The sequence below is a fragment of the Phoxinus phoxinus genome, assembly GCF_949152265.1.
Source record: "Phoxinus phoxinus genome assembly, chromosome: 20".
Classification (NCBI taxonomy): Eukaryota; Metazoa; Chordata; class Actinopteri; order Cypriniformes; family Leuciscidae; genus Phoxinus; species Phoxinus phoxinus.
Genome location: NC_136895.1, coordinates 20,216,024 through 20,231,369, shown reverse-complemented (window position 1 = coordinate 20,231,369; position 15,346 = coordinate 20,216,024). Strand labels below are relative to the sequence as shown.

The 15,346-nt window shown below is 36.0% G+C and overlaps 1 protein-coding gene across 1 annotated transcript in view; it reads right to left on the bottom strand.

Annotated features, from left to right (window-relative positions):
• Positions 1 to 218: 218 nt before the first annotated feature.
• The window catches only part of pth2rb (parathyroid hormone 2 receptor b), a 37,742-nt gene continuing 22,614 nt past the window's right edge, over positions 219 to 15,346 (bottom strand). The window contains exons 10-13 of the mRNA XM_079593307.1: positions 6,845 to 6,939; positions 3,424 to 3,562; positions 2,203 to 2,244; positions 219 to 2,066 (exon numbers count right to left, since the gene is read on the bottom strand). Of these exons, the coding sequence (XP_079449433.1) occupies positions 1,497 to 2,066; positions 2,203 to 2,244; positions 3,424 to 3,562; positions 6,845 to 6,939 (846 nt within the window). The 3' untranslated portion in view covers positions 219 to 1,496. The remainder of the gene's footprint in view (positions 2,067 to 2,202; positions 2,245 to 3,423; positions 3,563 to 6,844; positions 6,940 to 15,346) is intronic.

Here is a 15,346-nt window from a genome sequence, read left to right as displayed (position 1 = left end):
TATCGTTAGATCATATTCTGAAATACAATGTATGATTAATTGCGTTTATTACACCTTTGCATGAAACCTCAATACATTTAAAACAATTTAAGAAAAACATTTACTGGCAAACCGCAGTAAAAAAATAGCTTGATACAAAATTTGTACAATAAAACATTCATGCCAAGCAGTGACTTGCAGTGGTTGTCTTGCTAAAAGCATAATCAAATTCTCACGAGCAGAACGCATGTTTGTCTACATTTATTGGCAAAACCAACTTATGCACAAATAGTTTTGCGGACAATTTTACGAACATAAAACAAGCGGAAGGAATTTGTGGAAATGATTTGCAAAAGCATTCTTGCATAAGCTAAGAACATGTAAGAATGATTTTACGAACTACTTGCGCCGAAATTCATTCAGCTTGAGTTTCATGAATGAATCGCATTGTTTGACTGAACAACATCGTTTGATTGCAAAAAAACACAGATTGACACTTTGTGAAGGAAATATTTACACACACTTAATTTACCAAACTTAACGACGTGAACAATCTTCTACGGCAGTGCGATTATGATCATTTCCAGCAAAGAAATGAGTCTTTCTCGCAAACCGGGCTTTGAACGCAAGGCCTAGAAATGAGTGAAACCAGTTGATCCAAACCAAACCAAACCAAAACCAGTATTTTCATGCATTATACAACACGTATAGCCTCAGTTTGACTGGCTTGCGATCATTTTTTAAGGAAAGATGAAATCAAAATGGACCCCATTTACTTCTGAATACACGTTCTTAGCAAGCGCGCATTCAGGTCTGGCTTCATTTTTGGCATATATGACCAGTTTTGACAATCCAATCAATTCCTGAAAGATAAAACCAAGGTTTATTTTTTTAATATCCTGTTTTAATTGTAAATATGTCACATTACGGAAGTAAAATGGGTTGCAAATGGCAATTCATTGTGTAAATTTGAAGTAAGCGTTTAATCAAATTGGACCCCATTTACTTTCTTAATACACATGCTGGGTCTTACTATGAATCAATCCATGTCATTTTAAAAGATCCAATAAATATATCAAGGAAAATATCAAGGTTTTTGTGTGTGTTGAATATCCTGTTTCAATTGTAAATATGTCACATTACGGAAGTAAAATGGGTTGCAAATGGCAATTCATTGTGATTTTTGAAGTAAGCATTCAATCAAATTGGACCCCATTTACTTTCTTATAATACACATCCTGGGTCTTACTATGAATCAATCCATGTCATACTTTGACCCCCAAGCTCTTTTTTTCTGAGGCGACTTTCCTTTTATGCTGACCACAGTAAATGGGTGGCAAATGGAAATTCATTCTGATTTTTGAAGTAAGCATTAAATCAAAATGGACCCCATTTACTTTCTTAATACACATTCTGGGTCTTACTATGAATCAATCCATATTGTACCCCCCCCCCCAACCCACCCCACCAACCGCAAATGGGTTGCAAATGGCAATTCACGTTCACGAGTCTGCTTTTTAAAGCACTTCCTCTTCCTCTTGATCCGAACTGTTGTACCTCACATATAAAGAATCCTTCAGCGTGATGTCATCAGTGCATTTAGTGATTTCCTTAGGGGCGGCGTCATCGTCCCTCTTTATGATGTCATCAGAATCCACGTGGCTTGTGCTTTGTCCACTCTCTTCGAAACAGATGCTGAGGGCTTCCCGTCGTACGCTGATGCCGTTACCGCTTTTAGCGCTTTCTTTGAGCGTGATGTCATCGATGTGTTTGGCCTCGTCGTCGGTTTCCTCCGGAATCGAAGGTGGGAGGCTCTCAATGTCCGAGTTGCTGAAGACGTACCCGGGCAAGGTGGTGTGTATATGCGAGGCGTGTGTGTGTGAGCTGACACTGGTTCGGCCGGCGCAGCGGTACACCCTGCTGGTGAGGAGGGCAGAACTGCGGGTCACAGAGGTCAGCTGGGACTGGACGCTGGCGCCGCTGCTGTTCAGGACCGGCCCGTAGCGGTAGTTCGCTAAAACTACGGGAACCTTCCAGTCAAACGCAAGCGTCCAACGGAGCCAAGTCTTCCGGATTTCAGTCTGGACCTAGGATAGAACCGAGGATCATGAGCAAAAACCAATGCTGTGGACTTTGCCTGAAAAATTGACAGGATCACTTTGAATACGAACTTTGCTAAAGTGTCAGTATTGAAAATATAAATGTTGTTCCACCCACACTTACCTCTCCATTGCAGAAGCAGTAGATAATGGACACAAAAAATCCCTGAAAGAGAGCAATAAACACCAATTTCATAACGCAGAGAAAGTTTCTTGCCAAACTTGTTCATTATTCATTTTGTTCTTTCTTACTTTAAAAAAAAAAACTAGTGTATATCTGGTTTTGCTATTTCATTTATCAATAAATATATTTATTATATATATTATTCATTTATTCATAAATATATGCCCAAATCTAAATATAATCTTAAATAAGAATAAGTATAAATATTCATTTTTTTGGCTTTTATTTCACAGGAAAGACAGAAAAGCAAATTAAAAAACGTATAATTTACTCATCACCAATTTCTTTTTTTTTCATTTAATTTATATTAACTTTATTTTCCCATGAAAGACAGAGAAGCAAGAAAAAAAGCAGCATCTTTTAATTTAAAATGTATTTTATTCAATTCAAATATTTTATTTATATTAATCTTTATTTCACAGTAAAGACAGAAAAGCAAAAAAGAAAAGGTTCCAATGAACTTCAGCTCCAACTTTTAATTGAATCTATTTTATTTAAATGTATTTACATTTTTATTTTATAGTAAAGACAGACAAAAAAGAAGGAAAACTTTCGGTGCATATTTTATTTCAATTTTAGACAGACAAACTAAGAAAAAAAGCTTCTGATGGATCAGCACCAAGTTTTAATTTAATTCATCTCACTGTAATTCAATCTATTTTAATCTTTATTTCACATGCAGGTAAGACAGAAAAGCAAAGAAGAAAAGCTTCTGATGAACTCCAGCTCCAACTTTTAATTTAATCTACTTTACTTCACAGAAAAGACAGAAAAGTAAAGAAGGAAAGCTTTCACTGCGCAAACTTTTAATGACATTTATTTGATTTTAATTGCATTAATTTCAACTTTCATTTCTCAGGAAAGAGAAGAGTAAAGAGCTTCTGCAACAACTTTTCATTTTAGTGTAATTTATTTTATCTATTCAATTATTCCGTATATTATCTTTCATTTATTCCATGTGGCGTTATTACTTTTGCAGTTCACACTGTCCACAGATAAGCAACAAAATGCTTTTGAAAAATAGAAGCGCAGTTATTTATCACGCCAACAGAGCCAATTAAACAGAAATGGAAACTGACACATAATTATACTCAACGTTATCTACATATCCACATTAGTGAGTATTTATTGGGAGTGGAAATAGATTAGTCAGTAACTCACCTGGAACGAGTTGAAGAAGAGTTCACAGTACATGCGCAGCTCCCAACCGAGACCTGTGAATGTGTGCGGCATTCCCACAAACACGATGTAGTGGACGCCGAAAACCAGAACCAGAACCAAAGTGGACTTGGCAAGCTTCCTGGACACAGACAGACAGACATTTTTCCATCACTATTTTCAACCCTTAAAGGGATAGTTCACCCTGAAATTAAAATTAAGTCATCATTTACTCACCCTGGTGTTGTTGTAATGCCGTATGCCTTTCTTTCTTTTATGGACCACAAAAGGAGAGTTATTAAAAAATGTCCCAATCGCGCTTGTCCATATAATGGTAGTGAATAGCAACCAGCATCAAGCTTTAAAAAGACGCGAAAGAATCACAGAATGATACCATGTGACATGCTAAGTGTTCTGGGGATATACAACATGAATTTTGAATTAATGTATCCTATTATTTAACAAAAATCCTGACCTTAGAAGTCGGTCTCAACTTAGCAGTTGTAAAAAAATATGGAGATGAACAAAAACGTGACACGAAATGTACAATCCATCTACCCTCTTGTCTGAGGTAAATATATCCATTGTGTTCGTCGTAACAAGAAGTTATCGAGTTCAAATGTCATTCTGACTGTCATCAGACAAACGGAGTTCAGAGATATTTAACTCAGTGAAGAAAGTACACGGATTTGTTGGAATTTCTAGGCATTGTATTTCATGTCGCGTTTTTGTTCATCTTTATTTCTCATAACTTTTGTGTGCTTTTTATTGAACGTGCAGCTGTGTACAGAAGACCAACGGCCAAGGTCAGGATTTTGGGTAAATAATACACTCAGTTTAATTTCGTATATCCCCAGAAATATAGGAAATGTGTCGCATGGGATCATTCTTAGATACTTTTGTATCTTTTTTAAAAAGCTTGATGCTGGTCACTATTCACTGCCATTTTATGGACGAGTGCGAGCGGGACTTTTTTTTTTTATTATTCTCCTTTTGTTGCCCATAAAAGAAAGAAGGGCCTACGACATTATAAAAAAACCTGGGTGAGTAATTTTTTTAATTTAATTTTTATTTTAGGGTGGGTGAACTATCTATGGAAGCTTATTTCCGCCAGAGAATAAAAAATAAAAAAGGTAATTGCGACTTTTTTTTCCACAATTGTGAATTTTTCAGAATTGCGTGATATAAAGTCGCAATTGCGAGAAATAAACTTGCAATTCTGACTTAGGTTTAGGGGTGGGATCAGGGTTAGGTAATTTGCACGAATACATACGAATTTGGCAACTCGTAAATTATGTACGATTTAGCAAAAATCGTACAAATTAGTACGAGTGAGGTCGTATGAATTGGTACGAATTAGCCACCTCGTAAAATTCGTACGAATTGCCGTGAGATCGGGTTGGCAATTCTGACTATCTTGCAATTGCGTGTTATAAATTCAGAATTGTGAGATACAGTATAAACTTGCAATTCTAAGGGGAAAAAAAGGGAAAAAAGCATTTTGTTCCTTAGAATTGGACTTTATAACTCACAATTGAGTTTATATCTCGCAATTCTGAGAAATTGCGAGAAGTAAACTCGCAATTGTGAGATAAAATGTCGAATTATCTTTTAAGACGTTTTATTCTGTGGTGGAAACAAGCTTCCATTACTATCCCTTTAACACCCTTACAATCATGATACCGTGATGGTCATACTGGTACTTTGAAATAGAGTGATGTGACGGGAAGGCCAAGTATGCTAATCTACTCTGAATTTAACCCATCCAAGTTAGCGCACACACATTAGAAGCAGTGAGTAGTGAACACACACACACACACACACACACACACACAAGGGCACCTCTGTCGTGGGTATTGAGGGTGGAAGAGAGTGTATATTATACAAAATATACCATGGTACACCCAAGGTACTTCCTAAAACATCGTCTTGGTTTTCACACCAAGTAAAACGATGGAAAAGAGCCCATGTCTCAGCACTGAGAGCTGAGAGATTGAAGTTAAAATGAGAGCGAGACACAGAGAGCGTGAGAGTCAAAGTCTCTCTTAAGGCTTATTATCACATTACAGGCCAGAAAATGAGAAAAGTTGAGTCGAATTATAAGTCAGCTGCATTCCGGCTGTTTTTCATACCCTCAAATAAAGGGTTACGGATGTTGAGGAGACTTGCACTGAGTTAAAATCCAATGTAAATTGCTTAATTACTTCAAGTTCATAGCACAAGTTCGACTCTCATTAATAGTAAAGCGCGACTGTGCCCGTTCATCCGTAACGTCATTAATGGCTTTCATTGCCTGTATTAATTTCACTTGAGGTTCTCAAACCCCTGTAGGTTTAAAACAGTCTCCAGAAGGGGCTCTAATTCTGTTCACACATGATTTGGGATTCATTCCAGTAATTTCCTTCAATCTTTATTTACAAAATTAACTGGAAACCAAAATGTTACATGGCCAGAGCAACCATTCAAAACAATCTAGCAACCACTAAATAACCACCCAGAACACCCCCCCAAACCAATGCCACAGCAAGCACATGGAAATTATTCAGAACACCCTTGAAACCGCCACTGTAAAAAATGCTATTATCAATAAGTTATGACAACATATGTTTTTACATTGCTTTAACTCATCAAAATAAGTTAAGCAATTTTCAACTTTTTTACAAGTTTTACAAGATTCAACTCAATTTTTAAAGTCAGTTTGTTGTAATTTAAGTTGAAATGACTTAAACATCCAAGTTGATTTTGTAAAGTGCAAGAACACTCTAGCAACCACCCAGAACACCATAGCAACCACCATGAATACCCGAGACCACCAAGAATACCCTAGCAACCATTCGGAACACCCTAGCAACAAGCAAGAATACCCTAGCAACCAGCCCGAACACCCTAGCAACGACCCAGAACACCCATCATGTTGGTGAATTTTTTTGTGTATGCACCACTTCAGTGTTGATGATCATTAAAGAGTTCATCATCAAAGACTAGAGGGATTTGCTTGATAAAATTGAGTTATGATAAGAGACTGTCTCTATACAGACTGATCCTACAGTCAGTTCCACTCGCAGACTAGTCAGGGATACTGTGACTTTTACCCAGAGAGAGACATGCTCGCTCATAAGAGAAAGCCTTTCAAACACCCTATGGAAAATTACAGTCCTCTTCTGGATATCTCACCAATGATCACCAATGATGTCCAAACACTCACAGACAACAACCACAAGAACACAGCAAAACAGAATTGAGCCGCAGCATGGGCTGATATAAACATATTTTATATATTATAAAATAGCACCTGTACTTTTATGCAGTTTGAGTTGCTTTTAATTTATCACAGGTGAACAAAACAATCCTAAATCCAATATCCTCCAGTACAACTCTTCATATGAGGTCACGTACCAGCATAACAATAATTTCATGCACTCACCTGCACTGTTTGCGCGTGTCGTAGCGTCCTGCGTTTGTTTCCCGGATCTTAGTGGCCAGAACTCGAACAATATTTACAAACAGAATGAAATTCAGCTGCAAGAAAGAAAAAGGAAACAACGATTGATTCAGAATTGTATTGTTCCATAATTAATTTGTCGAAAGCTAAAAAAAAAAAAAAAAACTACAGATAAAATAATAATGAATGATAAAATAAAAATAATATTTTTGATAATGAATATATACATATATACATATATATAAATATATATATATAATTACATATATTAAAAATGATTATTTATAAAATAATACAAAATATTTATATATATATATATATATATATATACGAAACATTATTCATTTATAATTTTATTGTTACATAATTACATATATATATATATTATATGCATGTACCGGTATATATAAAATAATAATAAAAATTATGATGATTATTATGTAATACACTATATATTATATATTTTTTAAATAGTTTAATATATTAAATATACGCATATATATATATCCGGCTGGACAATTTAAATAATCTGAGAGAATGTGAGAATGTGATATGTTAAGAAAAATCAAGGTAAATATCAGTTGTGAAAAGCCTGTTATCGCCTGTCATTTCCAATCAAGGTGCAATTTTGTCAAATTATCCTCAAAATATTATTTAATTGTGTGTGTTTCATCTATGAAATTTCCATCTGCAGGATAATTAAACCATTTATTCCAAAGGTGTTGAAATGTAATTTCCACTTCAAATTGCTATTAAACACAATACATTAATTGAGATGTGGCGGAAATTTCATGATGTTTTAATTAACTAGTTATACACAAAAACGCTAATTTCATCCTGCTTCTATTTTTCCGCATGGGAATTATTCCGTCAATGTGTGATGAGCTTCTGCCGTATCTGAGCCGTGAAACTTTCAACAGGTTTCAACAGTTTTTCATATCCCGCGCTGCTCTGTTTGGACGTCGTAATCAATCCACCATAGAAAGTGTTAGTAATGAGCGCTTTGTGCGCAAATTCATCCGTGTGAGTTAAATCCTAATTTATATGTTTTGCTGACAGGCAGCAAGGACCAAAATACATTTGCATTCTGTCACATAATTACAGCTCTCCTGCTGCGCGATGGTCCAGACGTTCTTGAAATCGGAGCTCCATTACTGCTGGAAGCGCTTATGCTCAGCAAAGCCAATAATTAACAGCATAATGTCTCCGTCTGCCCATCCAGCAGATAAATATATGCGTGGAACCACTAACTGGTCAATCACGTCAACAAACGACAGCACGCCGCAATCCAAATCGACCCTTTGACACGCTGGATTACAGGATTTGACGATCTCTTTTAGAGCGTATCGTGTTCAGGGCACGGGGTTGAATCCGGGGTTAATGGGAAGACAGCTGTGTCTGATGGTGTCGCACTTAACAACTGCTTTGATGGCACTTTCACAAATATGATGCAATTTGGTGTCCCGCGAGGACTGTTAGATGTTTCATAGGCTGCGTCCGAAAACTGATAAACGCTGCCTTCGGAGGACGAGTCCCAAGGTCGGAAGGCATCAAGGCACGTCCGAATGCAATGTTAGTTTCACTTCCTGTCTCCTGATTTCTTATCTGATCGACTTTTAAAGGCAGCATAGATGTATCCTTCGCTGCCTTTGATATCCCACAATCCTGTGCGTTTCATTTGTAATGGCATTTTTAATCTTTCCTAATGATTTAACAGATTAATGCTGTATGTTCTCTGTCTGTATTCTGAGTTTCCTGGTGTAACGTTGGTTCAGCTGGAGGGGGGGTGTGAGCCCGAGAATGATCTGTGTTTTAAGTTCCCATGCTGGGGGAAGCTGTTCCTGGTTGTATAAACGGTGGGGGTGATGGTTTCCCCTTGCATTATAAAGTAGCAGGCCAAGCTCTCTTGAGGAGAAGTCCCGGTATCTGTCTGTCTCTGACTCTGGCCTGCAGCCTGGCTGCAAGGCTGGGGTCAGGGAACCATTTTCTTGCATGAATAAATTACTTTTCTTTTTAAATACAATTTGGATCTTGACGTCTCTTTGCCTGGGAATGCTGAGTTTAGTAATTGTTTTTGCCACAACAATTTGGTGTCAGAAGTGGGATTCCGTGAGGAAAATTCTTCTCCTGGTCCTGAGACGGAGTTGACGGAGTGAATCGCCCCGGTACCAGGTACTGGTCTTATACCTCGACGGTTTGAGAAATAGAGCTCAACAGGTTACGAGAGAGAAAGACAACTCCTGATTTCAGGGCCAGAGAAGAATCCTCACCGGGATCAGAAAGAATCCGTGGCAGTGCATCTCAGCTCAGGTAAAAAAGACAGCCAAATTATTATTTTTCTTCTCTTTTGTTGGGTGTAGATTGATATAGGCTAACTGTGAGTGAACCATATTGGCTGAGACTGTTTCTTTGGTTGCGAGTAGAGTTTTTAAGCGGGAAATTGACCTGAGGAGGTCAAGTCAATTTTCTGAAAACTAGCTCGTAGGTGGACGGAAGAGCCACACCGTGGACGGAAGAGCCACAGCTGATTAAGTAAGTGAACGGAAGAGTCACAACTGAATACAGAGCATATTTGCTAAAACCTGTCTGATTTTGGGTTAAGAAGTCAGATCTGTTCGAAGACGTTTGAACAGATTAGTAAGACGCGCGTCGAAAGTAAAAATCCAAGAGAGGAGATTCAGCCAAAAATGGGATCATCTAACAGTAAGCTAGATCATTTTTACACACCAGTTTTTTGTTAAAAAGAAGAAATTATGGCCAGAAAACGCATGCAAGAAATTGGAAGAACAGATATTTGTTTAACAAAAGGCTTTTTATAGTTGTGTTCAGCATCTGTGTAAAACTATGAATAGACAGAGAGTTGTTGAACTGAATTGTTGGATTGCAGATAAAGAGAACAGAAAGAAACTGAAATGTAGGGATAGAAAATAGAATGTTGTTGAGAGTTGTTGAACTGAATTGTTGGATTGCAGATAAAGAGAACAGAAAGAAACTGAAATGTAGGGATAGAAAATAGAATGTTGTTGAGAGTTGTTGAACTGAATTGTTGGATTGCAGATAAAGAGAACAGATGTACAGTAAGAAGGAAACTGAAATGTAGGGAAAGATTGAAGATTTAAGGAACATGGAATGTAGGGATTTGATAGAATTCATGGAACTATTTATGAACGCTTGTTAAGTCAAATTAAGTTGAAATAGTATGAAAAGTGAGTTTTAGATAAAAATAAGGCATTGAGTATGATTAACAGGGATTAACATGAGGAATGTTTCATTAAGCAGAATGGGAAAAGTCTATATGTCAGTGTTATGATGTGAATGTGCATTATTGTATTAATGTTATGAAAACAAGGGAATTGAAGAATAGACTTCTATATGTTTATAACAGAGTTTATAAAAGATTTGAAGGTGCAAGCGGCTATGGTAAGCTGTCTGTAATTTAGGGACTGAGGAATAATGATGATAAGTTGAACAGTCTGTAGATTAACCATTTGATAGAAGAATAAGCTTTCAAACAGTGTTAATGAAATTGATGACATGCTAAATGTCTTTATACTGTATGAACAGTCCTGATAAATAATGGTGAGACAGAAGAGAGCAAATGCTGTAAGCAGCTGAAGCTCTAACTGATTTGCAAATTATGCTCTTGTAAAAGTTTGGTTCTGATTGGAAAGAAATAATAAACATAGATTGAATTAGTAGCTCTGTTTGCATTAGTGAATGGGGGATGTTTTTGAAGGCAGATAGTGAACAGAACAGTATGAAACTCAAGCAGTAAAAACAAATGGTCAGAAAGAGCCTTTTGAACTCTTTAGTATGGTTAACTTGTAAAGAAAAGACCATTGTCCTTAGGAAGACAGATGGGTTATTTAGCATTTGAACTTTTAGTGTAGGTAATTATCTTCAGGAAAGATAGAGATCATTTACCCACAAACAAAGAATTTTCGAGTGAGGACAGTAAAACCCCCGAGGGAAGGGGGAATTTAGAAAACTCAGGGGAATTTAGAATTGTATTCTATTTTATTCCAGTTAGATCTAGTTTACGGGAACTGAGATTGTAAAAGAATACAGAGAATGCTATTTTGATTGAATTTGCAACTGAGAGATTGTATTGCTGTTTGTTTTTCCTGAATGGGACAGAACTGCAGTGGGGGTGAATTCGGAGGCTGGCCGTGATCAAACAGTAAAGTGTTTTATTGTGGTCATTTAGCAGTAGGTTACATCCAAATGATGTGAGAGTGACGTGTATTAATGTAGTGTTAATGAAACGAAAAACTTTTCTTAACTTCTTCAGACATTGTGTGGTGTTAAGCATGTTTATCTTCTGGAATGCATGTCTGTTTTCTTAAGGCTCGCTCATAGCAAAAACACATGCTACTGGGGAACTTCTAACACCTTAAGCCACGGGAAACTTTTCAGTCAGGAAGGCACGGAAGGTCATTTAACCATAAATGAAGACCCCTAGGTGTGAAAGACAATTTGGCCTAGGAGGAGGGTTAGATAGGGCAATCTATTACAGCTAGATATGGTCGTATTAGAATAAACAGAAACAGAGAGAAGATCTGAAGAAGGCTATAAAATGATTGTCTTTTAATGAAACACTTAAAAAAGGTTCTAGATGATCATAATTGCAGATTGATAAACTCATAGAAGAGAAAATATGGAAGTAAGATATTAAAACTATGGTAATTTGAGAACATGACAACTAAAATTTAGATGAAATTTGAAATGTTATTGAGACTAAATAATAATAATTTGTTCTCTAAAGAATAAAATAAGCTAAACAGAAGCAGTGTTGAGGAAGTAACAGTTGCTAAAAGCAAAATGCGTAAAAGGCATTTGATTAAACAAAAGTTTGTTAGTGTTGACTATGAAAGACCTACAAGCTGATGTGCTATTTGTAAATAAGATAAAGTTTATGATTTGGTTGAAAAACAATTTGATTATCTGAATTTGATGTGTGCTGAAACAGTTTCAGTGCAACAGAGACTCATTCTGAGTAGGAATTTATAATGTCTAAATTCCCATATAGGGGCAAAAAGAAACTATAAAAATTATGCTTGAATTGAAAATGCATTTAATTTATGGAAAAGATAACTCAAACTATAGGCTAGAGTTAACAAGATGATAGATGAAGTCTTAAGTTAGTTTATGAAAGTGAAAATATTAGTCAGGAATGGCTCAAAAGTCTCTTCTCATTCAAAATGTCAGCTAAAAGCTGTTATCTGACCCTGCGTTGTAAATGCTATGAGCTATTTAAAGCACAGTGTTTCAGTTGAAAATCATAGACACAGAGATGTTAAAAGAAACAATGTTACAGGATCTTATAAATTTAGAGGTCAATTTGTAAATGTTTTGGAAGTAAAACTGAATGACTTTAAAGAAAACTTTAAAATAATACTGTTTTGATTTGTTTATTTTAGAACCAGTGACTTCTTTGTCTGATTTTAGTTGCCTTAAGGGCAAGGAATTTTAGGTCATTGGACATGACAAAGGGCCATTAGTACATCGTGGTGGCTAAAGATGAAGACATATTTTGTAGATTCAAGGAAAAGATTGAGTAACGAAGGAACTAATACATAAAATAAGTTATTGTAATGTATTTATTGTTACATTTTGTCCAAATTACAGTCTTAGAAGGCTGTTGAAAAGAGCAGTTGTTTAGAGAAAAAGAAAGAGACTGCTTGAGGAAGGATTTATATTTTGTCTTTCTGTATTCGGCCAGCAAAAGAAAAGCTAAAACAAATTAATGATAACGAATTAAAACCACACAGCTGACTTTTGTAAAAAACAAATTAATAGACATGTTTTGAAAAAGGTTAAGAGGCCATGTAAAATTAGGTAAAAGCTACAGAAAATTTAAGTTTTAAAATCTGATTTAAAATGTAAATTTTTTTAGAGAAAAGATATGAATACGAAATATGAACGGTTAATAGTCAGATGTGTGTGTTTGATGATGACTGCAGTTTTATGTCTTGATAAGTGTGAGTTTAGGTATTAGGCAGTGGAAAACATTATGTCTGAATAGTGTGCATAGATGTGTCGTTAAATTTGAGAGAAGTTGATAATTCTGAATCGATTTGGTCATTTATGATATACAGTAGATTTGAATGAATTTCTAGATCAATTTTGGATATCTTTGGTCCATCATAGATTGAAATAAAATAGGTTATAGATTTGAAAATGTTTGTAGATGACTAAGGGCCATTTGCATTTTTAGGGTATGTATGAATGTTTGTGAAACAATTAACATTTGTTGAAACACGGGAAACCTGTCAGGCAGGGAGGCCAGAGGGGCCATTTGACCATAAATAAATACCTTTGATCTTACAGATGCAAGGGACAGTGAAGCCCACGGAGGAGGGCAAATAGAGTGACAATTGTATTCAGTTTTGCAGATGACTGAGAATTGAGATTGAGTTGAGAGACAAACTATTGAGAGCAGTCCTGAAAAGCAGGATACGCAAAGAGTGCATTTGCATTTCAAATAATTTGATAAGAAGATGAGATTGTGGCTTAGAGTGAAGAATATAACATTTTGGTTAAGAGACAGAGAAAGATGTCTGGAGGACAGTGTTTAGTTTAGTGAATCAAAACCCAATTATGTTAATTTGATGCACAAGTAAGATGGTGCATCAAAAATGGGGAATATAGTTTGTGATGGTTTGGGATTTCCCAAAGCCATCTGTGTTCCCAAAGCCATTGCACAGGTGGAGCAATGGATGTTGAGATTGAGTAAATCTCAGAATGGTTTAATTGAGTAAAGCCCTGCAAGAAGCCATTCTTCTCCCTAACAAAAGTCTGTAAAGTGTGCTAATAACAAGAAATGTTTCAACAGGAAAACGCCTAGGGTGGATACAGCAGCACAGCAGACACACAGAACACATGTGACAATAACCTTAACATTTGTTTTTTCCTTTACAGAGAATGCAGACTTTTGGGCACATGGCATGAGCAAAGAAACACACACACACACACACACACACACACACACACACACACACACACACACACAAACAAATGATCAGATAAGAGCCTTTCAAAACCCAGGGGGGTCAGGGGGGGGGGGCAGAAGGACCATTTGTTTTAAAACCAGCTTGATCTTGTCATACAGGAGTGAACGAACAGGGCAGACTGTGCCCAATGAAATAATGGCTATGGATGAATTTGGCTAAGCTATCCTGGCTTATTATTGTGACAGAAAGGGGAAAAGGACTAAAAGGACTACAGCCTCCATTACGTACGAGGGAGAAAGACGATTTGACCAACTAATGGTTTAGCAGAAGAATCTGTTTTGTGATGATGTTGATGATTTTATTTGATTGATGCAAACTAGGTATTGATTTGATTGGTGAAAATAGAAAATCTATTAATTGATGTGTAATAAGCAAAAAAAGACGGTCCATAATGGAAATATTAGAGTACATTTTGAAAAACTACATTGGTTAAAGGATGAACAAAATTATGCAGACGATTCGAGTAGCGGAAGTTACAGTGAACTGTATTAATTGAGTTAAGATATGTTTTTGTTTTTCTTTGTTTTGTTTTATTCTGTTTTTGATTATCTTTTGTTTTTCTTTCTGAAGACGATGAAATGTAAAAAGTGTTAAAAGCAAGGACAGGATTTGAAATGAGGGGTTTTGTTATAATTTTTATTATTTTGTATGTTTATTCAAATCAACCAGGGGTGTTGAATTGATATGGTTTTCATACTATGACAATCTATACAATTTCTTGTTTATACTGGAGTGAACGCGGGTCTGATTTATCGGGAATGCGGTGACAGTGCTTGCCCATTTAGCCCTGCTTCAGTTAATATTTAATTGCTTGATACTTCAACAAGGTTCAAGTGATTAGTTATACGGAAAATTGTTTGTTTTGTTTTTCTTTGGATTTACTTTATCACTTAAGTAATCATTTGTCTGACCAAGTTATTTTAAAATGTATGTCATTTTAACCGAAGTATAACTATTTGTATTCTCATTGAATTCTCATTAATGATTTTGAAACTTTTCTGAAACTTATTTGATTTTTGTTTATTTGTATTTTGTCCATTTGACTTGCAACAATATTTTTGGACATGAATTGAATCTCTGTGTTTGATTACACTGAATATTTTGCTAATACTCTTCATGAAATGATGTTTTAAACTAGCAGTTGTTGTTTTGTTGTAATGCAATTTATTTGAGTGTTTCCTGAAACAGTGTAAGAACTTGTAAGATCTTCTTTTTATCATTCCTTTGACCATATTTTTTTTAAGTACATCAATTTAAGGGCTTTTTGCCAGGAAGACTAATTTCAATCTGACCATATCAATCCTCTGACCAATGACAAATGAGATGTGTCTGCTTTTGTGTCGTGGTGCTAGATGTTCTTTTAGAATCACAGGATCCCTGCAACCCAAGTTCACATTCTGTGTCCTCCTCGGAAAGAGGAACCGGCGTTTGCTCCCAGATTCAGTGCCTGTTCTTGTGCAGGTATTCGATG